Source organism: Pelophylax lessonae, assembly GCF_965119305.1.
Source record: "Pelophylax lessonae genome assembly, chromosome: 11".
In the NCBI taxonomy this organism is placed as follows: Eukaryota; Metazoa; Chordata; class Amphibia; order Anura; family Ranidae; genus Pelophylax; species Pelophylax lessonae.
The window spans coordinates 147,458,780-147,485,818 of NC_138778.1; the positions used below are offsets into that span (position 1 = coordinate 147,458,780).

Here is a 27,039-nt window from a genome sequence, read left to right on the forward strand (position 1 = left end):
TCCCTCTGTAAAGCCAACAGTTTTATTTAAGTGGGCATCTTGGCTACGCATGAAACAAAACTGATGACTTCTAAACTTCATATAAATGGTATTGGAATTAATTACAGTTCAGTTACTCTAAATTCAAAGTGGATAATTTATCCAAATTTCCTGTAGTAACATATATTGGCCCTAATATTCTGAACTTTGAAACAAGCTTGCATTCACCTTTGTAGCTGTAGGCATCGTGGAGAAATGTATCTTCAAGGTTCACAGCAAACACACTGAAATCACAACTCATTTCTCTTTTACTTTTTATGGAAAGCAGGAACTTGGTAGCATGCCTGCCTTCAAGTATAAACAAATATAGGTGCTCGGAAGTTGTTAGGTAAGGTTTGTGCCGGGGGTCTCCAAATTTTCTAAACAAAGAGCCAGTTTACGGTGCTTCAGACTTTAGAGGGGGCCGAACTGTGGCCATTGGGAGAAGGAAAGGTTCCAGCGTTAGTGGGAAAAATAATGCCCCATCGTTTGTTTCAGTGGGAATAATTGCGCTTCATCATTGGTTCCAACGCCGGAGGAATTTTGCCCCATCATTGGTGGCCCTGGAAGGAACAGTGCCCCATCATTGGTGTCATTGTGCCCCATCATTGGTGTCATTGTGCCCCATTGTTGGTTTCATTGGGAGAAATTGTTCCCCATCGTTGGTGTCCCTGGAAGGAAAAGTGTCCCATCATTGGTGTCATTGTGCCCCATTGTTTGTGTCATTGGGTAAAATTGTGCCCCATCCTTGGTGTTATTGGGAGGAATAGTGCCCCATTCTTGGTGTTATTGGGAGGAATAGTGCCCCATTCTTGGTGTTATTGGGAGGAATAGTGCCCCATTCTTGGTGTTATTGGGAGGAATAGTGCCCCATCATTGGTGTCATTGTTCTTGGTGTTATTGGGAGGAATAGTGCCCCATTCTTGGTGTTATTGGGAGGAATAGTGCCCCATTCTTGGTGTTATTGGGAGGAATAGTGCTCCATTCTTGGTGTTATTGGGAGGAATAGTGCTCCATTCTTGGTGTTATTGGGAGGAATAGTGCCCCATCATTGGTGTCATTGAGCCCCATTGTTTGTGTCATTGGGAGGAATTGTGCCCCATCCTTGGTGTTATTGGGAGGAATAGTGCTCCATTCTTGGTGTTATTGGGAGGAATAGTGCCCCATCATTGGTGTCATTGTGCCCCATTGTTTGTGTCATTGGGTAAAATTGTGCCCCATCCTTGGTGTTATTGGGAGGAATAGTGCCCCATTCTTGGTGTTATTGGGAGGAATAGTGCCCCATTCTTGGTGTTATTGGGAGGAATAGTGCCCCATTCTTGGTGTTATTGGGAGGAATAGTGCCCCATCATTGGTGTCATTGTGCCCCATTGTTTGTGTCATTGGGTAAAATTGTGCCCCATCCTTGGTGTTATTGGGAGGAATAGTGCCCAATCCTTGGTGTTATTGGGAGGAATAGTGCCCCATCATTGGTGTCATTGAGCCCCATTGTTTGTGTCCTTGGGAGAAATCGTGCCCCATCCTTGGTGTTATTGGGAGGAATAGTGCCCCATTCTTGGTGTTATTGGGAGGAATAGTGCCCCATTCTTGGTGTTATTGGGAGGAATAGTGCCCCATCATTGGTGTCATTGTGCCCCATTGTTTGTGTCATTGGGTAAAATTGTGCCCCATCCTTGGTGTTATTGGGAGGAATAGTGCCCCATCCTTGGTGTTATTGGGAGGAATAGTGCCCCATCATTGGTGTCATTGTGCCCCATTGTTTGTGTCATTGGGTAAAATTGTGCCCCATCCTTGGTGTTATTGGGAGGAATAGTGCCCCATCCTTGGTGTTATTGGGAGGAATAGTGCCCCATCATTGGTGTCATTGTGCCCCATTGTTTGTGTCATTGGGTAAAATTGTGCCCCATCCTTGGTGTTATTGGGAGGAATAGTGCCCCATCCTTGGTGTTATTGGGAGGAATAGTGCCCCATCATTGGTGTCATTGAGCCCCATTGTTTGTGTCATTGGGAGAAATCGTGCCCCATCCTTGGTGTTATTGGGAGGAATAGTGCCCCATCCTTGGTGTTATTGGGAGGAATAGTGCCCCATCATTGGTGTCATTGTGCCCCATTGTTTGTGTCATTGGGAGAAATTGTGCCCCCATTGTTGGTTTTATTGGGAGGAATAATGCCTCTTTATTGCTGTCAGTGGGGGGTGGGGGGGGGTAATTATGCCCCACTGTTGCCATCAGTGAATGAAATAGTGCCCCAAGGGCCAGATAAAAGCAAGCAAAGGACCGCATCTGGCCCCCAGGCTGCAGTTTGGAGACCACCGGTTTAAGCTATTGATTGGTGTAAGGCAAAGGTCAAAAAACTTGAGCCAGTAAAGGCCCCTTTCACACTTGTATGACCTGAAAGTCGCACAACTTTGATGCGACTTTGCTGCATGACTTTGACGCGACTTTTACTCAACTTGAAGCAATGCCTGTGTAATCTTGAGTTGTGCGACTTTCAGGTCATACAAGTATGAAAGGGGCCTAAACTGGCTCTTTGTTAGGAAAGTTTTTTGACCTTTGCCTTACACCAATCGATAGCTTAAACCAGTGGTCTCCAAACTGTGGCCTGGAGGTCAGATGCGGTCCTTTGCTTGCTTTTATCTGGCCCTTGGGGCACTATTTCATTCACTGATCGCAACAGTGGGGCATAATTCCCCCCCACTGACAGCAATAAAGAGGCATTGGTGTCTTGAGGTCCATAGACCAAGATTACACAGGCATTGCTTCAAGTCCATTTAAATTCGCAGCAAAATTGTGCAACTTGCAGGTCGCACAAGTGTGAAAGGGGCCTAAGGCTCAATTCACACCTATGCATGTTGTTTTTGAGCATTTCTGTAGTGCTTTTTGCTAGGCTTTCCGCATTTTTATACTGAGATTTTGCCACGACTTTACTGCGAATTGCGTTTTTCTTTATGCTTTTTTTTTTTTTTAATTTGTTGTTGAGCAGATTTAAAAACGCAAATCACGGTAAAAACACACTACATGCTTTTCTGCAGTTTCTTCATTGAAGTCTATTGAACCAAAAAAGCACCGTTTTGCTTTAAAAAGTCCCTGACCCTTTCTAAATACGCACAGGTACAAAAATGCATTGATGTGAACATGTTACATAGGAACCCATATAAAAAAAAATGTCCTGCATTTCTGCAAAAAGCATGAAAAAAGGCGTTGGTGTGAATGGAGCATTAAACTGATTGTAAAGTCTTGTGTTTTTTAAATAATAAACATGTTATACTTACCTGCCCTGTGAAGTGGTTTTGCACAGAACAGCCCTGATCCTCCTCTCCTCGGGTCCCTCTTCGGTGCTCCTGGCCCCTCCCTCCTGTCTAGTGCCCCCACAGCAAGCAGCTTGCTATGGGGGCAACCGAGCCAAGCTGCAGCTCCATGTGTCCATTCAGACCCCACCCTCTCTCTCTCCTGATTGGCTAACTGACTTTAACAGCTGCGGGAGAGTCCTGGATGGCCGAGGGACTTGTAGACATTGCTGGATAGAGAGGGGGCTCAGTTAAGTATTTGGTGGGGGCTGAGGGTGGCTGCCCCCCCCCCCCCATAGCAAGCTGCTTGCTGTGGGGGCACTAGACAGGAGGAAAGGGCCAGGAGCAGCCAAGACGGACCCAAGAAGAGGAGGATCTGGGCCACTCTGTGCAAAACCAACTGCACAGAGAAGATAAGTATACAGTGCCTTGCGAAAGTATTCGGCCCCCTTGAACTTTTCGACCTTTTGCCACATCTGAGGCTTCAAACATAAAGATATAAAACTGTCATTTTTTGTGAAGAATCAACAACAAGTGGGACACAATCATGAAGTGGAATGAAATTTATTGGATATTTCAATCTTTGTTAACAAATAAAATACTGAAAAATTGGGCGTGCAAAATTATTCAGCCCCTTTACTTTCAGTGCAGCAAACTCTCTGCAGAAGTTCAGTGAGGATCTCTGAATGATCCAATGTTGACCTAAATGACTAATGATGATAAATAGAATCCACCTGTGTGTAATCAAGTCTCCGTATAAATGCACCTGCACTGTGATAGTCTCAGAGGTCCGTTTAAAGCGCAGAGAGCATCATGAAGAACAAGGAACACACCAGGCAGGTCCAAGATACTGTTGTGGAGAAGTTTAAAGCCGGAATTGGATACAAAAAGATTTCCCAAGCTTTAAACATCCCAAGGAGCACTGTGCAAGCGATAATATTGAAATGGAAGGAGTACCAGACCACTGCAAATCTACGAAGACCTGGCCGTCCCTCTAAACTTTCAGCTCATACAAGGAGAAGACTGATCAGAGATGCAGCCAAGAGGCCCATGATCACTCTGGATGAACTGCAGAGATCTACAGCTGAGGTGGGAGACTCTGTCCATAGGACAACAATCAGTCGTATATTGCACAAATCTGGCCTTTATGGAAGAGTGGCAAGAAGAAAGCCATTTCTTAAAGATATCCATAAAAAGTGTAGTTTAAAGTTTGCCACAAGCCACCTGGGAGACACACCAAACATGTGGAAGAAGGTGCTCTGGTCAGATGAAACCAAAATCAAACTTTTTGGCAACAATGCAAAACATTATGTTTGGCGTAAAAGCAACACAGCTCATCACCCTGAACACACCATCCCCACTGTCAAACATGGTGGTGGCAGCATCATGGTTTGGGCCTGCTTTTCTTCAGCAGGGACAGGGAAGATGGTTAAAATTGATGGGAAGATGGATGGAGCCAAATACAGGACCATTCTGGAAGAAAACCTGATGGAGTCTGCAAAAGATCTGAGACTGGGACGGAGATTTGTCTTCCAACGAGACAATGATCCAAAACATAAAGCAAAATCTACAATGGAATGGTTCACAAATAAACATATCCAGGTGTTAGAATGGCCAAGTCAAAGTCCAGACCTGAATCCAATCGAGAATCTGTGGAAAGAACTGAAAACTGCTGTTCACAAACGCTCTCCATCCAACCTCACTGAGCTCCAGCTGTTTTGCAAGGAGGAATGGGCAAAAATTTCAGTCTCTCGATGTGCAAAACTGATAGAGACATACCCCAAGCGACTTACAGCTGTAATCGCAGCAAAAGGTGGCGCTACAAAGTATTAACTTAAGGGGGCTGAATAATTTTGCACGCCCAATTTTTCAGTTTTTTATTTATTAAAGTTTGAAATATCCAATAAATTTCGTTCCACTTCATGATTGTGTCCCACTTGTTGTTGATTCTTCACAAAAAATTACAGTTTTAGAGCCAGTTCACATACAGGCGACCCGACTTGCCGGGGCGACCTGTGAAGTCGCAGTGCACAGCGTGCACCGCGACCTCGGAGCGACATGTATGGACTTCATATCATTGAAGTCAATGCAGGTCGCTTCAGGTCACCCCAAAGTAGTACAGGACCCTTTTTCTAAGTCGGAGTGACTTGTGTCGCTCCTATTAGAACGGGTCCTGTGCTAATCTATGGCAGGCGACCCACGGCGACTTGTCAGTTGACCAAGTCGCCTGACAAGTCGCCCCAGTGTAAACCGGCTCTCATATCTTTATGTTTGAAGCCTGAAATGTGGCAAAAGGTCCAAAAGTTCAAGGGGGCCGAATACGTTGCAAGGCACTGTAAGAGCCAGTTCATACTACCACGACCAGAAAGTCGCCCCATGAAGGAGCGACTTTTTAGCGCGACTTTAGTGTGACTTTGAAGAGACTTAAATGATAGGCGGCTTTGTCTGTGGGGAATGCCTGGGTAATCTTTTTCTTCTTCGTGGAAAGTCTGATCACAGTCGCTTGAAAATAGATAAGGATCCGACTTAGAGGCGACTCCCATTGAAGTCTATGTGCACAAGTCGGATACAGGTCGCCTTGAAGTAGTACAGGAACCTTTTCGGAGCGACTTCAGTAGTGCATATTAAGACGGCTCTCATTCATTTACATTGAATTTGTAATGACAAGCGACTTGGGGCGACTTGAGGGCACACAAGTTGCGTCCCAAGTCGGAGTAGTGTGAAGGGTCTAACATGTTTGTTATTTAAAAAAAATAATAAAAAAACCTGAGACTTACATGAGAATACAATCAAGATCAATGTGTATAAATAACCATCACATGTTTAGTTACTCGGTTTCCACATTCGAATCAGAAAAAAAAAAATGTAAAAATTTTCGGTTCAAGCGATTCGAAATCTATCGCTTTGCAGATGAAAAAAAAATCGGTAAATTTGAAAAATACATAGAATTTAACAAAACTAAGTAACAAAAGTAACCAATCTAAGGCTTCTTTCACACAGTCCACCTCCGTAGGCGGATCTGTGCTGCTCAGCGGGGGATCAATACACAGATCCCCCGCTGAGCAGGAAGGTGACATCTCCCTCTCCGCATACAGAGTGGAGAGGGAGGTGTCAGAGCCCCATGCATCTCTATGGGGAATCGGATGAGAGCGGACCGCCTGTCTCCGAACATCATCCGATCCCATCCGATCCCCTGGACAGATGGAAAATAGGGTTTCCATCCGTCCGGATTTCATGGACAGGATCGGATGCAAATGGCAGCGGGTGTCGGTGGACATGTCTCCGCTGACATCCGCTGCCCCATAGGGATGCATGGAGGATCAGATCAGATACGTCTAAAAAACTGACATGCCGGATCTGATTGGATTGTTCGTGTGAACGGACCCTAAACAAAATGAAACAAAACACATTTTTTCATCATGTCTAGCCCATCAACAAAAGTTGATTAATCAGTTGAATTTGTAGGTCTGGCAGGGCCACTCTTTTTTTTTTTTTTATGACAGATTGGGATTTATAAAAGTGAGTAATGGAAGCCATAGCAGCTGATGCATTGATGAATTGTGATTGTCATGGTTTTAGGGTATAAATAGTGTTAGGACATACGCTGTATAGTAAGGATCAGTGGGTGTAATAAAGGTGATATTAATAGCGTTGTGTAGTAGTAACATGGTGGGTGTAGCTGGATATTGAAATGAACAGGCTGAAGGGGATTGGAGACACACACATGTTTTCATCAATCATCATGTCAGATTCTCAGTTTGCATGCTCTGTCCTTCGCTCTCCACGCTGCCTGCCACCTGTCCCCAGCTCTCCATAGATCTGCTGCTTACACATTCTGACTCCATGGAGGGAGGGAGGGCCTGGCACTTGGAATGAGAATTTAGCATAGTCAAACAGGCCGAGAGACGGGAGTGTGTATGTGGGTGTGTGAGACTGTTCCCGTGTGAATCCACACCAAACTTTAACACAGCCAGTTCCAGAGCTTTGGTTGGGCCTAGGTTGGTGGTGGTGCATACAATGCACATGGACATCACTTATGAAGGTGTCAGGGTGATAGTTTGGGGTTAGGACACACCTTTTTCACTAACGAAGAAAGAAACTGGGCAGATTAGAACTCGATTGGACATAAACTGAGAAATGTTTGTTTATGGGCTTGATAACGAGGTAAGTAGCTTGGAAATTTTCTCATTCATATCTCTGTTTTATCTTTACTTATTGCTTTTGTATGTGAAAGTTCTGTCTTAGGCCTCATACAGCGGCTGTTTTTTGGCGTCATTTTGACTAGAAAGGAGGGTGGTGCACAGATGTGGTATAGATGTAAAAACACCCCAAAATGTATGCACAGTCAGCAGGGGGTAATTAAAAGATAGTTTATTCAAGATAATAAAATGAAAAGTAGCCACCTGGTCCTGGATGTCAGTGAGGACACTGATAAGGTCCCGGATAGAACAATAAGAGTTGGTAGACACTAGTGTTGACCGATATCATTTTTTATTGCCGATACCCATATTTTGGTCATCCCATATCGGTATCGGCTGATATTGGCTGATATTTTTGTACATTTTTTTTGTACTCTTGTGGAGGGATCTGGGGGTCTAAAAGACCCCAAACCCCTCCTCTGCACTTAAAAGTATTCAAAACGCCAAGTTTGGCTTTTATGAATGTTGTAATTGTTTTGAATTTGGCGCCAAGTACCCAGAAGTGATGTCATGACATCACTTCCGGGTTTTTACATGGAGACCCGATCAGAGCCGAATGTGATTCTCTTCTTCTCTTCGGGGCCATGCAGGCTGCTTGCCCGGGTCTCCCGGTTGGATGGGAGACCCGAGCGAGCAGTGGAAGGCGGCGGGAGGGGGTCGACATTCCCTCCCGCTCCTTGTAATGACGGCCGAGCGGCTTCTGAGCCGCATCGGTTGTCATTACAAGACAGCCAACCGTCAGCTATGGACGCCGGTACCGGGGTGATGCCTCTAGCTGCAGCCATCACTCCAGTACAACACTTTCCTGAAATATCAGCAATATCTGTAACTTCAGGGGCCGATTCCGATATATCGGGGGGGCACGCATATCGGCTTTGCCAATAATCGGTCAATCCCTAGTAGACACTATTGTAAATTCCTCTTCAGGGGTATGTGGACCCCTGGGATGGATGGAGAAATCCCTGGTATAAAAGAGGAGCCAAGCCGAATGGATAGTTGGCGTGTGTGTCATTCGTTACACACAAGCCCCGCAGACCGCACCGCTTCCGGGAAGGACATCGCTCGGTTGCTGGGCAATCAAGCCCAAAGCAGGAACCAGCGTGGAACTCAAGCCTCCTCTTGGTGCCGTGACTATGTTTTGCGCGTCTGCACCAGGACTTGACAAAGCGCAGGCGTGCCAAACATGTAGTCACGGCAACCAGGAGAAGTTCCACGCTGGTTCCTGCTCTGGGCTTGGTTGCCCAGTGACCGAGTGACGTCCTTCCCGGAAGCGGTGCGGTTTACGGCACTTGTGTGCAACGGCTGACACACACGCCAACTATTCATCTGGCTTCGCTCCTCTTTTATACCAGGGATTTCTCCATCCATCCCAGGGGTCCACATACCCTAAAGAGGAATTAACACATCTGGGACCTTATCAACGTCCTCACTGACATCCAGGACCAGGTGGCTACTTTTCATTTTATTATCTTATATTTGATAATGTGATAAACTATCTTTTAATTACCCCCTGCTGACTGTGCATACATTTTGGGGTGTTTTTACATCTATACCACATCTGTGCGCCACCCTCCTTTCTAGTCAAAATGTCTTGCATTCACATCCCATGCCAGTGATTGGCGGCATTGAGAGTGGTGGTTTTATAATTATAGTTCCAATATTGATCAGATGTTAATGCACCAATTGCCCAAGGGTTTTTATCCGGATGATAAGCGCCAGGACTATATTTTATTTTCTTTGTTTTTGGCGTCAGATGTTTTTGTTTCTGAAGCCAATAGACGCCCCAACATGGTATCCTCTGTGCAGAGGCGTAACTAGAACCTTCAGGGCCCCCGGTGCAAGAAACCATGAAGGACCCCCCGGACCCCTGGCCGGGGCCTTCCCTTCAAGCCTGGGGCTCTTCGTACTGATCCTGGGGCCCTTTACTCTCGTTGTGGGGCCCTTTATTATGGTACCGCAGCGGGACCCTTTCACAAGTTCTGCAGTGGGCCCCCTTCCTGCCAACTTAGGGCCTCCCCACGGTGGTGGAATGCCAGGGCCCGGTTGCAAGTGTGACCTTTGCGATCCTGGAAGTTCACCCACTGGTGTCAGTATTTTTTATTTTTTGGTATTTTTATTGTATTATTTTTTATCATTTTATTTTATTTTTTTACAATGTCACTGACTATGACTCTGTCCATTCAGAAAAGGAAGGAGCTGGTAAATTACATACTTACCGACCCCTTCCTGGTTCTCTATTGTAAAACATCCCCTGCAGCAGCCGGAAGGAGAGGGGAGGGAGCACAGCTACAGGAGGAAAAAGGAGGAGAGTGATTTCTCTACATGCTGCCCCAGCCCCCCCCCCCTCCTATCCAGGTGTACAGAGGAGCCACACGGGCCCCCTGGAGCATGGGGCCTGGTTGCAATTGCAACCCCTGTAGTTATGCCTATGTGTCCATGCACACTCAGGCTGTTTTCAGCAGGGGCGTTTTCTGGCTGTAAAACAAAAAAAGCTGGTGGGTTTTGAGTGCCATTTTCAGCTGTAAAAATGCTCTTTTTAATTTGGAAATCATCATTAATTTATATGTTCAGTCTGATGCTGCTTTGGTGCCTTGTGTACAATTTTTTAATAGTCGGTGCCAGTTCACATATATGCGACGTTGGAACCCTGCGAATCCACTGCGGGTTACTGCATTGCATTCAACTCACAGACAGTTCACACTGCCATATGCGAATCGCTGGGGGTGTCAATGCAAAGTTAACGATCCCCCCCCCCCCCCCCCAGATCAGTTCGCATATGGCAGTGCGAAATCTATTCGGACATGAATCGTGAACACACATGCGATCCCATTCTGGTGCGGACCCAAAAAAGGGTCCTGTGTGAGTTGTGTCCGAATGCATAGAATCTGTATGGCTGAATTTGCATCTCACAGACATCACATGTGATTTTCAGAGCAGTGCGCTCCGAATCACATGTGATGTCTGTCATCGCACTAATGTGAACCGGGACTCAGAAAGTTGGGATTTCTCAATGGTGTTAAAGAGTATGTAAACCCCGGGGAAACAAAAACAAAGCACAAAAAAAAGCTGTAACACAAAGGCATAATGAGCTAGTGTGCATCGCATACTAGCTCATCATGAAATACCTTAGAAAGAAACCCTCCAGCGGCGCCCGCTCACTGCTGAGACAGCTGACATCTTCCCTGGTGTTTCTTCCAAGTTTGCGGGTTCCGCTGCTGTGAGTGGCTGGAGCCGCGATGACGTCACTCTCCCACGCATGCGCGCCGGAGCCGCCGGTTACGTCACAGGTCTCTGAAGAAACGGCACAGGCGGCTGTTCCTTCAGAGCGCATGCGCCGATGATGTCATCGGCTGCATATACAGTAAATATCTCCTAAATGGTACATGTTTAGAAGATATTTACAGTACCTATAGCTAAGCCTTATTATTGGCTTACCTATAGGTACAAACAAATCAGGGAAGTTTACTTCCTCTTTAAGTCGGCCATACATGGATCGAAATTCGTGTGGTTCAGCAGGGACCGGCCGATTTTCATTTCCATGTATGGGCTCCCTGGTTTTACACAAGACAATCTATTAACCCCTACTGCGGCAGGCTGGCTCAGCTACATGAATCGGCCTCGGGGAAGCTGACTCACAGGGCCAGCGGCTGCGATTGCCACCGGACACCCACAATCGCTCCCCATGGAGAGAGAACGGCGGTCTGCTGTTGTAAACACTCTGGTATCAATACAGACCACCTGTGTTCCTCCTATTTAGGAATACAGGTCTCTGTGTTCATTCCACAAGCCCATCCCCCCCACAGTTAGAAAACACCCCCTAGTCTCACATTTAACTTTTTGATCCCCCCTGGGTTAACCCCTTCCCTGCCAGTGTCATTATTACAGTAACAGTGCATATTATTAGCACTGATTACTGTAGTATTGTCACTGGTCCCCCCAAAAGTGTCAAAAATGTCAGTTAGGGGTGCGATCTGTCCGCCTCAATGTCGCAGTCCCGCTAAAAATTGCTGATTGCCGCCATTATTAGTAAAATAAAAATGTCATAAATCTTTCCCTTAGTTTGTAGAGGCAATAACTTTTGCACAAACCAATCAAAAGTATTGGTATTTTTTTACCAAAAATATGTAGCAGAAAGCAAATTGGCCTAAAAGGATGAAAAATGTGATTTTAAGTTTTTTTTTGGGAATATCAAATGTAGAAGAAATGGCTGCACTCCAGGTGTGATCAAAATCCAGGTTTATTAGCTGAACATCCCAATGTGACAAATGTAGCAAGGTAGACGCGTTTCACACACTAGTATGTGTGCTTAATCACAGCAGAATGAAAAATATTGTTTGCTCTTTTTTTTGTTTATAGCGCAAAAAATATAAAAATGCAGAGGTGATCAAATACTACCAAAAGAAAGCTCTATTTGTGGGGGGAAAAAGGACATCAATTTTATTCTGGTACAGAGTCGCACGACTGCGCAATTTTCCATTAAATTAACGCATTGCAGAATCGCAAAAAATGGCCTGGTCATTAAGGGGGCAAATCCTTCCGGTCCAGAAGTGGTTAATTTAACAGGAATGCAGTACGTTTCCTATGTGATTTACATGCGATTCATAGTGTGGCCCAAGGCTTGGAGTGAGTTAGAACTCTGCTGTTGATGCATTATGCTTCACTTTATGTCTCTCCAGGGGTCTGCAGAGTCATATACCAGCCGCCCATCAGACTCAGATGTGTCCCTTGAAGAAGATAGAGAAGCCCTGCGGAAGGAAGCAGAACGGCATGCCCTTGCACAGCTGGAGAAAGCGAAGGTAAACTAGGATTTCCTTGTATAATGGCGTGTCCCTGCTGTAAAATGTTACTTTGTGGCTCCAGTGCTGTATTTTGGCCTAGGCCAACAAGGCCCAGGTCTAGGGCAGCACTTTGCAAGGGGGCAGCAAAAAAAGCCACCCCCTCCCCTTCACCTGAGACTCTATTGGCCACTGGTTGCTAGAGCCACCTCTCTCACCCCTTCCTCTCTTTCTCACCCCCCCTCTCTCTCTCTCACCCCTCTATCCCTCACCCCCCCTCTATCCCTCACCCCCCCTCTCTCTCATCCCCCCTCTCTCTCATCCCCCTCTCTCTCTCTCTCTCTCTCTCTCTCTCTCTCTCTCTCTCTCTCTCTCTCTCTCTCTCTCTCTCTCTCTCTCACATCCCCACCCCTCTCTCTCTCTCTCAACCCCCCTCTCTCTCTCACCCCCCCTCTCTCTGTATCTCACCCCCCAGCTCTCTCCCTCCCTCTCACCCCCCCTCTCATGAAATCTCAGGGGTTCATGCTGGGACTTGTAGTCCTTAAATTTTGGAGGGAGTCACATCCGTCTAAAAGGAAGGAGTGGGGCAAATTTACATAGGGGGCGCCCAATTTTAATCTTGCCTAGGGCAGCACAAAACCAAAATACACCACTGTGTGGGTCTCTGTATTCTTTAGGAATATCATACAGTAAAAGGCCTCCAGTTTTGGCTTTTGCCTGTAATTGTGATGTTGCATTACCTGACTATAGTGGGGTCTCAGTTTCTAGGTTTGCCCTCAAATGCTGTTTATACACCTAACATAGCAATCGTTCAGGTGGGTTATGCCATATGTGTTGGGTATGCACTGCATGGTATACTTACCTGTCAATTGAAGCCCTCCAGCGCTGCGCTATTACCGGTCCTGCTGGTCCCAGATGCTTCCATCTTCACCCGGTCTTCCTTCCGGTTCTGTCTCTTTGGTCACCTGAATGGCCTGGGCTTCAATGATGTCACTCCCGTGCATGAGCACAGGAGTCACATCACCATGGTACAGAACAAGTTCTGTAAATGTATGCTGAACTGTGCATGTGCTGCTCAAAATGCATGACAGCTGGCAGGTGGGGGATGCATTTGACAGAAGAGACTATATAGGGTCTCTTCTTTCATAAATACCCTACCTGTCAGCAGCTTTTAAAAATTGTAGTTTAATACAACTTTCAAGTAGTTGTTAACCCACTATTGTATAAGCATGCGTCACGATCCTCCCCTCCTGCTACTCTCATATCTATACTATAAGCATGCCACCCCCTCTGTTATGTAACGCTATGTATCCCTGTGCTGTGCAGAAAATGCAGGTTATACCTTATATCAGAGCGTCTTCGGCCGCTCACATGACTCTTTGGCTCTCTTCTCTGCCTGGCTGACAGCGGGCAGGGCTGAGCAATGCCGTTGACGTCAGCCAGAGAGGAGAGAGATCCGAGGAGTCATGTGAGCGCCGGGAGACGATCTGATATAAGGTATAATCGGCATTTTTTTTATACAGCACAGGGACACATAACGTTATATAACAGAGGGGGTGGCATGCCTATTGTATAGATATGAGAGCAGCAGGAGGGGAGGATTGTGGAGTGGACAGAGCTGACAGGCAGGGGGGAGGAGGACATGGAAGAGCGGAGAGCTTCGGCTGATGGATGAATGTAAACTGACCACGGTTTTAGGGCCCAGCAGCCATGATAAACCGTGGTCAGTTTACAAGGGGGGGGGTATAGCCAGGCAGGATCAGTCAGGTATTTCAGGTGATACAGGGGGGCCAAATTTCACAGCACAAGCACTGTGCTGTATGACATGCTTTAATGGAACAGGATCCTCCTTTTTTTTTTTTTCACAGGGTAACAAACACTTTAAGTGGCCATTTAAAATATTAGTATGCTGTGCTTCCTATGGTGGCACAGGTCTGAGCTCTATCCCAAGCAATGCCGTGTGTGTCCATTAATACACACAGTGCTTCTCCGCCCTGCCCTCTGTTCCCTCATCACTGAATTTGATTGACAGCAGCAGGAGCCAATGGCTAAACACACAGTGTTTATTGTACATTGTCCCTTCTATTTCTCTATATGGATGATGGCACTGTAATTATTATAATTGAAAAAATCCCATCTAAGTTCCTTTTTCCTAGTCACATGACCCAGATCTGCAGGAAACATAAGCAGGAGGAGCGTCTTGTCCTCTGCTGCTGGTCATATGTTCAAAACTAAAAAAAAAAAAAAACAGCCTTTGAAATACAGGGTAAAAATAATTTAATATCAATTAAACTGTTTTAAACTGTTTAAATTGTCATACAAATATATATTTTTAATCAAATCTGTATTGTTTTTTTTGGCAATAACATGGTGTGGTTGCCAGTCACATGCTGTGTCCTGCCCCTCCAGTCTGTGTCTTAGAATAATATGGAGGTGAAGCCTTCATTAATCTACATGTAATATCCCACCCCCATTGTGTTTAGCTGGTTAGTGGGCATGGAGGAGATGGGAGGGAGTGGGCTGTCAGTTACCACTGTGTATACACCCACAGGTGTGACTCTCTAGTCACATGGGCTGCTCATATGTGATAGGGAGGAAATGCTTGGCATAGAAACTGAGGATGCACACCACAGCTGTAAAATCCCTTGCTGGGTTAGGGACATGGACAGAAGGTGGCGATAGAGAGCAGGAGGATCAACCAGATTTTGCAGAATACAGAAAATGAATCTGTACCTTTTCCATTGATGTCTGACTACTGATATACTGTAGAATAAAGAGCAATTTCTGTGCTTCTCCCAGTTAAGCAGTGACTGTCCTCCTTCAATGACTGGAAACCTGTACCCACTTCATAGGCACTAGTTTACAACGTTCAGCCCAGCCACCTCTCCATCTCATAACTGAAAAGAAGAATCTGTGTACCCCTGACCATTAGAGTAGTTGGTTTATCCCTCATTCACATTGAACGCGGCTTTGAAATCGTGCGACTTCATCTGAACTCGCACAATTTTAAAGCCGCATTTCAGTCTGACTTCGGGGGCAACTTGGAACATGGGTTCATGCACAGATATCTATTGAAGTCGCCCCCATACTTGCCAAAAGTATTGCAGGAACTACTTTTGGTTTTGGACAGTGCCATTGCCAGCAATAGGCTGCGATTTAACCTGTCGGGGGCTTATTGGTAGTTTTATCCTTAATGGCGTTCTCTCACAAAGACATGTAACGTATGCTTCTCTACAGACCAAGCCTGTCGCTTTTGCTGTCCGGACGAATGTGGGATACATCCCGGCTGCTGGGGATGACACTCCTGTACAGGGAATGTCCATCAACTTTGATCCCAAAGACTTCCTTCACATCAAGGAGGTAATGTAATATATGATATGGATAATAATATTGTAATCTTATTATAAGATATGTATTTTTGCTATAAATGTGTAATATATATGTGTGTGTGTGTGTGTGTATATATGTATGTATATATATATATATATATATATATATATATATATATATATATATATATATATATATATATATATTGTGACAGGAAGTCAGGTAAATCTGTGGATGTTGTCACAGACAGGAGATACATGTCTGCTTGGTTTAGACAATTCACCAATTACTATAGGGTGTCGGCTGCAGAGGTAGCCAGCAGGAAGTTTTAAGGAAGTTGAAAAACCTTCAGCTATTCAGAATGAGGAAATTAAGGCCTCTATAATTTGTCCAGAGGAAGTCTATTGATTGCTGCCTCCTGACGCTGTGTGAGTAGAGGAGGACAGTCAGATGGGTGCCTCCTGAAGCTGTGTGAGTATAGGAGAGGAATGCCTCCTGAAGCTGTGTGAGTATAGGAGAGGAATGCCTCCTGAAGCTGTGTGAGTATAGGAGAGGAATGCCTCCTGAAGCTGTGTGAGTATAGGAGAGGAATGCCTCCTGAAGCTGTGTGAGTATAGGAGAGGAATGCCTCCTGAAGCTGTGTGAGTATAGGAGAGGAATGCCTCCTGAAGCTGTGATGTGCACTGAGGAGGGGAAAAAGAGTGAAGACTTCTCAAGGTGAGGTCATGGATTGTTTCTATGTGAAGAGAAACCAATGGACATTTTCTGTGTGAGGAGAAAATAAAAAGACTGAAGACTTCTCAAGGTGAGGTCTTGGATTGTTTTCTATGTGAAGAGAAAAACCAATGGATGTTTTCTATGTGAAGAGAAAAGAGACATTTTCTGTGTGAAGAGAAAATAAATGGACTATTGAGTGTCTGCTGTAGGATCAGCAAAGTTTGCCCAACAGTAGGTTGGGGACAGACTCCCTAGGTAGGTTCCTGTATGTGAGAAGGTAGCCCACAGTGGCCAGGGTTTATTTTATTTTATGTTTATTTTGAATTATGCTGTTTTTGAGGCTTGCACTTGTGTGAAGAAAATTGCAAGAATAAAACCATACACTGTTGTTTGCAACCACTTCTCGGCTATCTCCCTGTGTAACGAACCCCCCCCAAGGGGTCATCCACACCCACCACCGAGCTAATCCTCTCACAATATATATTACTTTTTTTTTGTTTTGGATCAAGTAAGGAATGGTTACAACCTTTGTTATTTTTTACGCCTATATCATATTGGGGAGATTTTTCCTCACTTCTTGGGACATGACAGAAGGAAAGAGTGAATCCCTACAAATTACCCATCACCATAGTTCAAAGTCTCCATTGGAATATATTTACCCTTACCTCCTGTTCCAGTGAAAGTAATCCCTTATCCTTACAATAAATATTTTCCATAATCAGGGCTTTTTTTTCAGCAGGAACGTGGGGGAACGCAGTTCTGACACCTCCAGCACTGAATGTATGTAATGGCAAAGGGTGTGCTGTAGGGTCTACTGATGCTGGATGCTGGGGAATTTATTGTCTGTTGCTGGGGAGATCTATTTTTGCTGGTTGGGGATCTGTTGTTGCTAGGGGGGGATCAATTGTTGCTGGAAGGGATCTACCACCTAACAGCTGGAGAGTTTATTGATGCTGGCTTTTGGGAGATCTGTTGTTGCTGCCTGGGGTCTATTGTTGGTGGAGTGATATTTTGTTGCAGGGGTCAACTGTTGCTGGGGGAATCTATTGTTGCTGGGGGGGGGTGGGTATATTGCTGCTGGATGAAGGGGGAATCAATCTATTTTACAGCTTTTCTTGTTATCATTAACAAATTCCATACAAATTACTTAGCACAGCAGATAGCTGCCATAACCCCGGTATTTTTTTAAACTGCGGGCGGTCGGCTTTCAGATAAGGGTGGTCCCATTGGCAGATTCACTGTGGGATCACCCTTCCGGGGGGGCGGAAGAGGTGCCCCCCCTCCCGCCGCGTCCCGGTACTTTTCCCCACTTACCGGACCCGCCGGCAGCGGGGAAAACGACCCGGTCCCGGATCCTCACAGACAGAATGTCGAGTGAGGGCAAGCTTGCCCTCACTCGACATTCTGTCTGTGAGGACTCTATGGTCTTGGAGGACCGGAGCGATGGCAAACGTTGTTGCCTAGCAATCGGTTTAAAGGCCCTATATTTTTTTTTTTTTTTCCATTTTATTATTATTATTTTTTTTTTTTCATCTTTTAGTGTCCTTGTGAGATCTGAAGACTTTTTGACCCCAGATCTCACAAAAAAGAGGTCCTGTCATGCCTATGTTTATATTCCTTGTAATAAGAATAAAAATGATCAAATTTTATTTTTTTTTTTAAATGGTGTAAAAATGAAAAATAACCAAAAAAAAAAAAAAAATTAAAGCGCCTGTCCCCGTTAGCTCGCGTGCAGAAGCGAACGCATACGGAAACCCCGCCCACATATGTAAACGGTGTTCAACACACATGTGAGGTATCGCCGCAATCGTTAGAGCAAGAGCAATAATTTGAGCTTTAGACCTCCTCTGTAACTCTAAACTGGTAACCTGTAGAAATTTTTAAAGTGTCGCCTATAGGGATTTTTAAGTACCAAAGTTTGTCGCCATTCCATGAGCGTGCGCAATTTTGAAGCATGACATGTTGGGTATCTATTTACTCAGCGTAACATTATCTTTCAAAATATGGAAAAAAATTGGGCTAACTTTACTGGATTCTTATTTTTTAATTAAAAAAAGTGAATTTTTTCCCAAAAAATTGAGTTTGGAAGACCGCTGCGCAAATACGGTGTGATAAAAAATATTGCAATAATCTCCATTTTATTCTTTAGGGTCTCTGAAAAAAAATATATAATGTTTGGGGGTTTTAAGTCGTTTTCTAGCAAATAAAAATGATTTTAACTTGTAAACACAGAGTGTGAAAAACAGGCCTGGGGCTTAAGTGGTTAACGTACGACTGATCTGGTGAAAACTGTACAATTTTTTGTTTCATTTTACATCATAGAGAGGGTTAATCTCCCCAGCATGGACACAGACAGAAATAAAAACCTTTTCCGATAAGCCAGCATAGCTTGATGAATTTTTTTTTTTAATATTTGTCTGCACTGTTCCAAGAACAACAATCATACCGGGTATTTCCATTACATCCAAGCACAAACCTATAGATAAAAATAGGTAAGCATAAAAAGGGCTACAAGACAATGACTTCTGCCAGTGAAACACTCACTAAATGTCGTCATTGGAAAGCATGCATCTCTACAGCCATAACAAGGGATTCATAAATCCAGCAAACCTTATACATAGAGATACATTAATTTATGAATTGTAGCTCCAAATGAGTTGCATATGGGATCCAGTGTGTATGGAATATGAAATACATAAGCAAAACAATTCACCAATTGCCGAGAAAAGTTTTGGAACATGGAAAGAACATAATGACCGAAAAAATGTAAATAAAAATATTATCTGGGTAATTCAATAGTTAAGAAATTCTGTTGAACACGAAAATGTGTTTCTGAGCAAACATCTCAAAGGACGAGGTTAGGTGAAATGTTATCCGATGTTCAATGAGCCCTAACAGTGTTAATGAGGAGTTCATGGGTAATGTTCCTACTGTTTTTAGGAGTAAGAGGGGCATTTATTGTGGGGTACAGCAATATACTGTATGTGGTGGGATTGATATTTCAATTGATAATTGACCCCCTGCAAGACAGTTAGGAAAGCAATGTGAATATAACCACTTAAGCCCCGGAAGATTTTACCCCCTTCCTGACCAGGGGGTATTTTGCGATTCGGCACTGCGTGACTTTAACAGACAATTGCGCGGTCGTGCGACGCTGTACCCAAACAAATTTGACGTCCTTTTTTTCCCACAAACAGAGCTTTCTTTTGGTGGTATTTGATCACCTCATGCCATTTTTTGATCACGCGCTATAAACAAAAAAAGAGCGACAATTTTGCAAAAATAACAATATTTTTCACATTTTTTTATATGAAATTCCCCCCCCAAAAAAATGTAAAAATCTAAATTTTTTTTAAATTTTTGACCAACTTGTTTTCTGCTACCTATGTTTGGTTAAAAAAAAAATCACAATAAGCATATTTTGATTGGTTTGCGCAAAAGTTATTGCGTTTACCAACTAAGGGAAAGATTTTTGTCATTTTTTTTTTTTAACGAGTAATGGCGGCGATTTGCGATTTTTTTTTTTTTTGCGGGACTGCGACATTGCGATGGACAGATCGGACCCTTGACTGACATTTTTGACACTTTTGGGGGTACCAGTGACATTACTGCAGTAATCAGTGCTATACATATGCACTGTTACTGTAAAAATGACACTGGGAGGGAAGGGGTTAACTTTATTGGAGAGGGAGGGGTTAAGTGTGTCCCTAGGGGTGTGTTTCTAACTGTGATTGGCTGTTGCTGTGTGTGTAAAAGCACAGATCAACAGTCCTACATAGCAGGACCGAGTGATCTGTGCTTTTACACAGGGGAGAGTGACAGATGGCTTTGTTTACATTAGCCGCCTGCCTTTCTCCCTCTTTACCCAACGATCGCGAGTGACCGGCGGACATCGGGTCCACCGGTCACACGCACCGGCTTCGTCGGGTACGAGCGGGGGCGGGAGCGTGCCTCCGGCGGCACGTGCTCGCCCCCTATTCGCTCCCAGGCTAGTGACGTATCGGTACATCACTTTGCCTGGGAGGGGTTGACCGCTGCCGTATATAGTCGGGCGGCTGTTGGCAAATGGATAAAGAAAGTCCATATAGTGATATACAGTCATGACCAAAAATATTGGCACACCAGCATTTCTTGCAGATAATGCACCACTTCGCCCAGAAAATTATTGCAATTACAAATATTTCGGCATTCTCATGTTTATTTCTTTTGTTTGTATGGATATGACACAAAAACGTGGAGGAACAAAAAGACAAATCTGACACATTCCATGCAAGACTGCAAAAATGAACTGGACAAAATTATTGGCACCTTCTAATTGTAAGAAATAAATGCGTTCCAAGTTGTGATGCTCCTGTAATTTGTAATTAAACTCACCTGTATCAATTATCAGGTGCTGACAATATAGAAATCACACCGACAACCAGTTAAAATGGTAAAAAATTGACTCAACATTTCTGTTTTGTGCCACACGGAGCATTGAGAAGAGGAAAAAGCAGCAAAGAACTGTCTGAGAATTTGAGAACAAAAATTGTGGAAAAGCATGGATAATCTGAAGGTTACAAGTCCTTCTCCAGGCATCCTAATGTTCCTGTGTCCACTATGCATAACATTGTCAGGAAGTTTACAGCCCGTTGCACTGTAGATAATCTCCCTGGATGTGGATCAAAGAGAAAAAATGATCAAAGAGTTTGCAAAAACTAACCTGAGGAAGCCAAAATTCTTTTGGGAGAATGTGCTGTAAAGAACTGAAACAAAGTTACAACTTTTTGGTAAAGCCCATCATTCTACTGTTTTCAGAAAAAAATGAGGCCTTTTAAGAAAAGAATACAGTCCCTACAGTCAAACATGGTGGAGGTTCACTGATGTTTTGGGGTTGCTTTGTTGCTTCACGCACTGGATGCAGGGCCGTCTTTAACACAGGGCAAAAGGGGCAGCTGCCCTGGGCCCAATCATTGTTATGAGAGGGCCAAAGAAAATTTTTGCCCAGGGTCCAATCAGTATTAAAGACGGCCCTGGCTGGATGTCTTTACTGTATGCATGGCATTATGAAATCTGAAGACTACCATAGACAATGTAGGGCCCAGTGTCATAAAAAGTTGGGTCTCTGTCAGAGGTCATTGGTCTTATAGCAGGAGAATGACCCAAAGCACACTCCAAAAAGCATCCAGCAATGTTTTAGGACAAAGTGCTGGAGAGTACTGAACTGGCCGGCAATGAGTCCAGATCTAAATCCCATAGAGCATCTGTGGAGAGATCTCAAAACAGCAGTTGGAAAAATTAACCATTTTAATCTGAGAGACCTGGAGCAGTTGGGGAAAAAAAGTAGTCCAAAATTCCAGTGGAGAGGTGTAAGAGACGAATTGATGGTTACAGGAAGCGATTGATTTCAGCTATTTCTTCCAAGGTGGTGCTACCAAATATTAAATTGAAGGTGCCAGAAATTTTGTCCAGTCCATTTTTTGGAGCTTTGTGTGGAATGTGTCAGATTTGGCTTTTTGTTTCTCCACTTATTTGTGTGTTACCTATACAAACAAAAGAAATAAACACGAGAATGTCTAAAGACTTGTAATTGCAACAATATTCGGGGTGAAGTGGTAAATTATCAGACAGAAATTCAGGGGTGCCATTATATGGGGTACATGGTGTATTTCAAATATAGACACCATGGCATCTATATGGGAAACTGTATGCTATATAAGGAACATTTGTCCCCCATTTGTTACTGTAATTATTAAAACCATATGTATACAGTATACAGCAAGTAAGTAAAAACGTTTGCACAAATCATAAATAATCTGTATAACATAAAATACACAGATACATGGAAGAATTTAACCAAAGAATCCTTCCCACAGCCACGCCCTTAGATTGGATTAACAATATGCAAGAATCGCCTTATAACTGTCACTTGTTGTTTAGGATGTCGTTAAAGCGGAGTTCTGCCTCCCGCTCCAAAAATTAAAAGTCAGCCGCCACACATACTGTAGCTGCTGACTTTTAATATTACAACACTTACCTGTCCTGGAGTCCAGCGATGTCGGCACTGCAGCCGATGTTTCCATCGACTGTCAGGTGCTGCCGCCGCCATTGCCGGTATATGGGAACCCGGCAGTAAAGCCTGGCAACTTCACGGGTGGGTCCCTTCTGCGCATGCGCGAAGCGCTCTGCGCGTTTGGATTGGCTTGGCAGCGGGGGAAGGAGGAGGTGGCCAAACTTCCGAGGGACAGCGTACCCGTTCCCCCCCCTCCCCCCTGAAAGGTGCCAAATGTGGCACCCGGAGGGGGGGGAGGAAGCAAATGAGCGGAAGTTCCATTTTTGCATGGAACTCCACTTTAACCACTTTAGCCCCAGAAGATTTGGCTGCAATGACCAGGGCCTATTTTGCGATTCAGCACTGCGTGACTTTAACGGACAATTGCGTGGTCGTGCGACGCTGTACCCAAATGAAATTGACGTCCTTTTTTCCCCACAAACAGAGCTTTCTTTTGGTAGTATTTGATCACCTGTGCGATTTTTTTTTTTTTTTTTTTTTTTTTTTTTTTTTTTTTTTTTTTTTTTTTTGCGCTATAAACAAAAAAAAAAGCGACCATTTTGAAAAAATTAACAATATTTTTCAAATTTTTTTTTTATATGAAATTCTCCAAAAAAAAAAATGTCAATCTATTTTTTAACATTTTAGGCCAATTTGCTTTCTGCTACATATTTTTGGTAAAAAAAAAATCGCTATAAGCGTATTTTGATTGGTTTGCGCAAAAGTTATTGCGTTAACTAACTACCGGAAAGATTTGTAATTTTTTTTTTTTTTAACTAGTAATCTGCGGTGATCTGCGTTTTTTTTTTTTCTTTGCAGGACTGCGACATTGCGGCGGACAGATCGGACCCCTGACTGACATTTTTAACACTTTTGGAAGTACCAGTGACATTACTACAGTAATCAGTGCTATGAATATGCATTGTTACTGTAATAATGACACTGGCAGGGAAGGGGTTAACATTACTGGTGATCAAGGGGTTAAGTGTGTCCCTAGGGGCGTGATTCTAAATGTCAAGGGGTGTGGCTTGTGATGTAATCACAGAGACATGCGATCCTACATAGCAGGATCGCATAGCCTCTGTCATTACTTTAGTGAGAATGACAGACGGCTGTGTTTACATCAGCCGTCTGTCCTTCTCTCACTGCAGCAGGAGATCGTGAGTGGCCGGCGGCCATCGGAGCCGCCCATCACATGCTCTGACTCCCCAGCTGACGAGCGGGGTGGGACCCCCCTAGCTCTTCCCAGGCTAGCGCCGTACATGTACGGCACTTTACCTGGGAGCGCCAGACTGCCGCCGTACAACTGCGGTGGGCGGTCGGCAAGTAGATAATGATGCAAAGTAATGTACAACAGCATCATAACATCTCCCCCATAAGTGGCATTTATCATGAATGTCATACCAGAAGAGACACAATGGAACAAAGTTAGGGGGGAAAAAGGAATGCCTCCTCCTATAAATTCTAACCAATGCATCCCACTAAAGACCAAAATGGGGAAATTGGAGATAATACCCCCTTTGTAAAGGATTTACACCCAATGGTAATGTAAGGCCAAATTATCCCTTGTGCTCTCCACCAAGAGCACATTGGCTAACTCCAAGATAGAGAAGTCTTTACGAAGAGGTTAAAAAAATAAGGGGGGGGGGGGGGAATATAAATAGAGGAGAACGTTTGGTAGCCATATCGGTGACTATGTATTTACTAAAGCTGGAATGTGCAAAATCAGGCTCACTTATGCATAGAAGCCAATCAACTTCCAGGTCTTATTGCCAATGCTTAATTGAAGAAGCTGATTGGTTTCTAAGCAGAAGTGAGCCTGATTTTGCACGCTCCAGTTTTAGTAAATAAACCCCTATATAACAATGGTGCACACTTCACATTAACGTTTTGCCTCAATTGCCTGATGGATTGGTGATGACTTTTTGATTTGGGTACAGGGTTTGTTATGCATTATCAATAGATTCTGCTCTGACCAGTGAAACAGACAATATATGTTATAAAAAACCGAGCTACTCATTCACTCCCTTGTTATTTCCTTCCTCGACTATTGCAACTCCCTTCTCATAGGCCTACTACTTCATAGGCTATCCCCTCTTCAGTCCATCATGAATGCTGCTGCCAGGCTTATCCACCTTACCAACCGCTCAGCGTCTGCCTCCCCTCTCTGCCAATCCCTACACTGGCTCCCGATTGCCCAGCGAATTAAATTCAAAATACTAACCATAACATACAAAGCCATTCACAACTCTGCCCCGAGCTACATCACCAATCTTGTCTCCAAATATCACCCAAACCGTCCTCCCCGCTCCTCTCAAGACCTCCTACTCTCAAGCTCCCTTGTCTCCTCCTCTCATGCTCGTCTCCAGGATTTCTCCAGAGCCTCTCCCATCCTCTGGAACGCTCTACCTCAACCTGTACGGCTATCTCCTACTCTAGCTGCTTTCAGGCGATCCCTGAAAACTCATCTCTTCAGGGAAGCCTATCACACCGCCAACTAATCTTCCATCAGGTCATTCCCTACTGTTACATCCTCTTGTAACACCTGCCCCACCTCATTAGATTGCAAGCTCTTCTGAGCAGGGCCCTCTTAATCCTTTTATTTTATTGTATTGTAACTGTATTGTCTCCCTTTTATACTGTATTGTAAAGTGCAGCGTAAACTGCTGGCACTATATAAATCCTGAATAATAATAATAATAAAAAGGGAAATAATGAGAGTAGAGACGTAGAAGAAAGTAGTAAGAGAGTTAGAATTAATTTTTTTAACCACTTTACCACTGGAGGATTTTGCTGTCTTGCGTCCAGGCCACTTTTTGCGATTCGGCACTGTGTGACTTTAACGGACAATTGTGCAGTCGTGCAACATCGTACCCAAACAAAATTTACGTCCTTTTTTTCCCACAAACAGAGCTTTCTTTTGGTGGTATTTGATCACCTGTGCGATTTTTTTACTTTTTGCGCTATAAACAAAAAAAGAGCGTTTATTTTGAAAAAATAACAATATTTTTAACATTTTTTTTTTATATGAAATTCCCCCCAAAAAATGTAAAATTCATAATTTTTTAAAATTTTAGGCCAATTTGTTTTCTGCTACCTATGTTTGGTAAAAAAAATCACAATAAGCGTATTTTGATTGGTTTGCGCAAAAGTTTTTGTGTTTACTAACTAAGGGAAAGATTTCTGTCATTTTTGGTGTTTTTTTTTTTTTAACGCGTAATGGCGGCGATCTGCGATTTTTTTTTTTTTTTTTTTGCAGGACTGCGACATTGCGGCAGACAGATCGGACCCTTGACTGACATTTTTGACACTTTTGGGGGTACCAGTGACATTACTACAGTAATCAGTGCTAAAAATATGCACTGTTACTGTAAAAATGACACTGGCAGGGAAGGGGTTAATTTTATTGGAGAGGGAGGGGTTAATGTATGCCTGGTGCTTACTGACGTGTGTGGGGGAGGTGACTGAGTGACACAGGGACAGATCGCATGTTCAGCTATGCTGAACCCTGCAATCTGTCACTGTTTGTCACTTAGGAGATCCGCCCGCTCTGTTTACACAAGCGGGCGGATCTCCAAACTAGATTCTCCGACCATCGGGGCAGAGCAGCGGCGATCGCCGCCGCTCCTCCCCTGGCCCGACTCCCGCTGTGAATGAAAACAGCGGGAGTGCCCCTCCGGCGGCGCGCGAGCGCCGCCTACAGGGGGAGGAGTCCAGCGACGTAGTACTACGTTGCTGGACGATAACGAACCACTTTGCCGCAGTACGGTCAACGTGACCAGTCGGCAAGTGGTTAATTGTAATATTTTTTTTAATTATTCAGGATTTATATAGCGCCAACAGTTTACGCTGCGCTTTACAATATAAAAGGGAGACGATACAGTTACAATACAATATAATACAAGAGGATTAAGAAGGCCCTGCTCAGAGGAGCTTACAATCTAATAGGGTGGGGCAGGTGGTACAAAAGGTTGTAACTGTGGGGAATGAGCTGATGGAAGAGGTCAAAGATTAGTTGGAGGTGTGATAGGCTTCCCTGAAGAGCTGAATTTTCAGGGATCGCCTGAAAGCAGCTAGAGTAGGAGAAAGCCTGACAGGTTGAGGTAGGGTGTTCCAGAGGATGGGAGAGGCTCTGGAGAAATCCTGGAGACGCGAATGAGAGGAGGAGACAAGGAAACTTGAGAGTAGGTGGTCTTGAGAAGAGCGGAGAGGACGGTTTGGGTGATATTTGGAGACAAGATTGGTAATGTAGCTCCGGGCACAGTTGTGAATGGCTTTGTATGTTGTAGTTAGTGTTTTGATTTTAATTTGATTGGGGATCGGGAGCCAGTGTAGGGATTGGCAGAGAGGGGAGGCAGACACTGAGTGGCTAGTAAGGTGGATAAGCCTGGCAGCAGCATTCATGATAGAATTTTAGATAATAAGGGAGGGTTGTAAACCCTGGATGTTTTTTTTTTGCCAACTCGGTGTCATTGCTAAGATTTCTCTTCACTGTCTCATGGCTGAAGCAAGAAGTGAGGGAATCCTTGCTTGTCACCAGAACTAGTGTCCCCATTGAAAGATGTCCCCCTCTATTCCTATTCTGGGGACAACTCTACAAAATGTTCTTTAGTAAGGAACATATATTCCACATTAATAATTATGCTACCAAAATTAGTGTGTGCTGTAAATGGCCTCCAGCAT

At 44.2% G+C, this 27,039-nt stretch overlaps 1 protein-coding gene across 4 annotated transcripts in view; it reads left to right on the forward strand.

Annotated features, from left to right (window-relative positions):
* The window catches only part of CACNB1 (calcium voltage-gated channel auxiliary subunit beta 1), a 211,189-nt gene that overhangs the window by 87,783 nt on the left and 96,367 nt on the right, over window positions 1–27,039 (forward strand). For all 4 annotated transcript variants that reach the window (XM_082271857.1, XM_082271859.1, XM_082271860.1 and 1 more), the window contains 2 exons: window positions 12,180–12,299; window positions 15,516–15,638. In XM_082271857.1, the coding sequence (XP_082127983.1) occupies window positions 12,180–12,299; window positions 15,516–15,638 (243 nt within the window). The remainder of the gene's footprint in view (window positions 1–12,179; window positions 12,300–15,515; window positions 15,639–27,039) is intronic.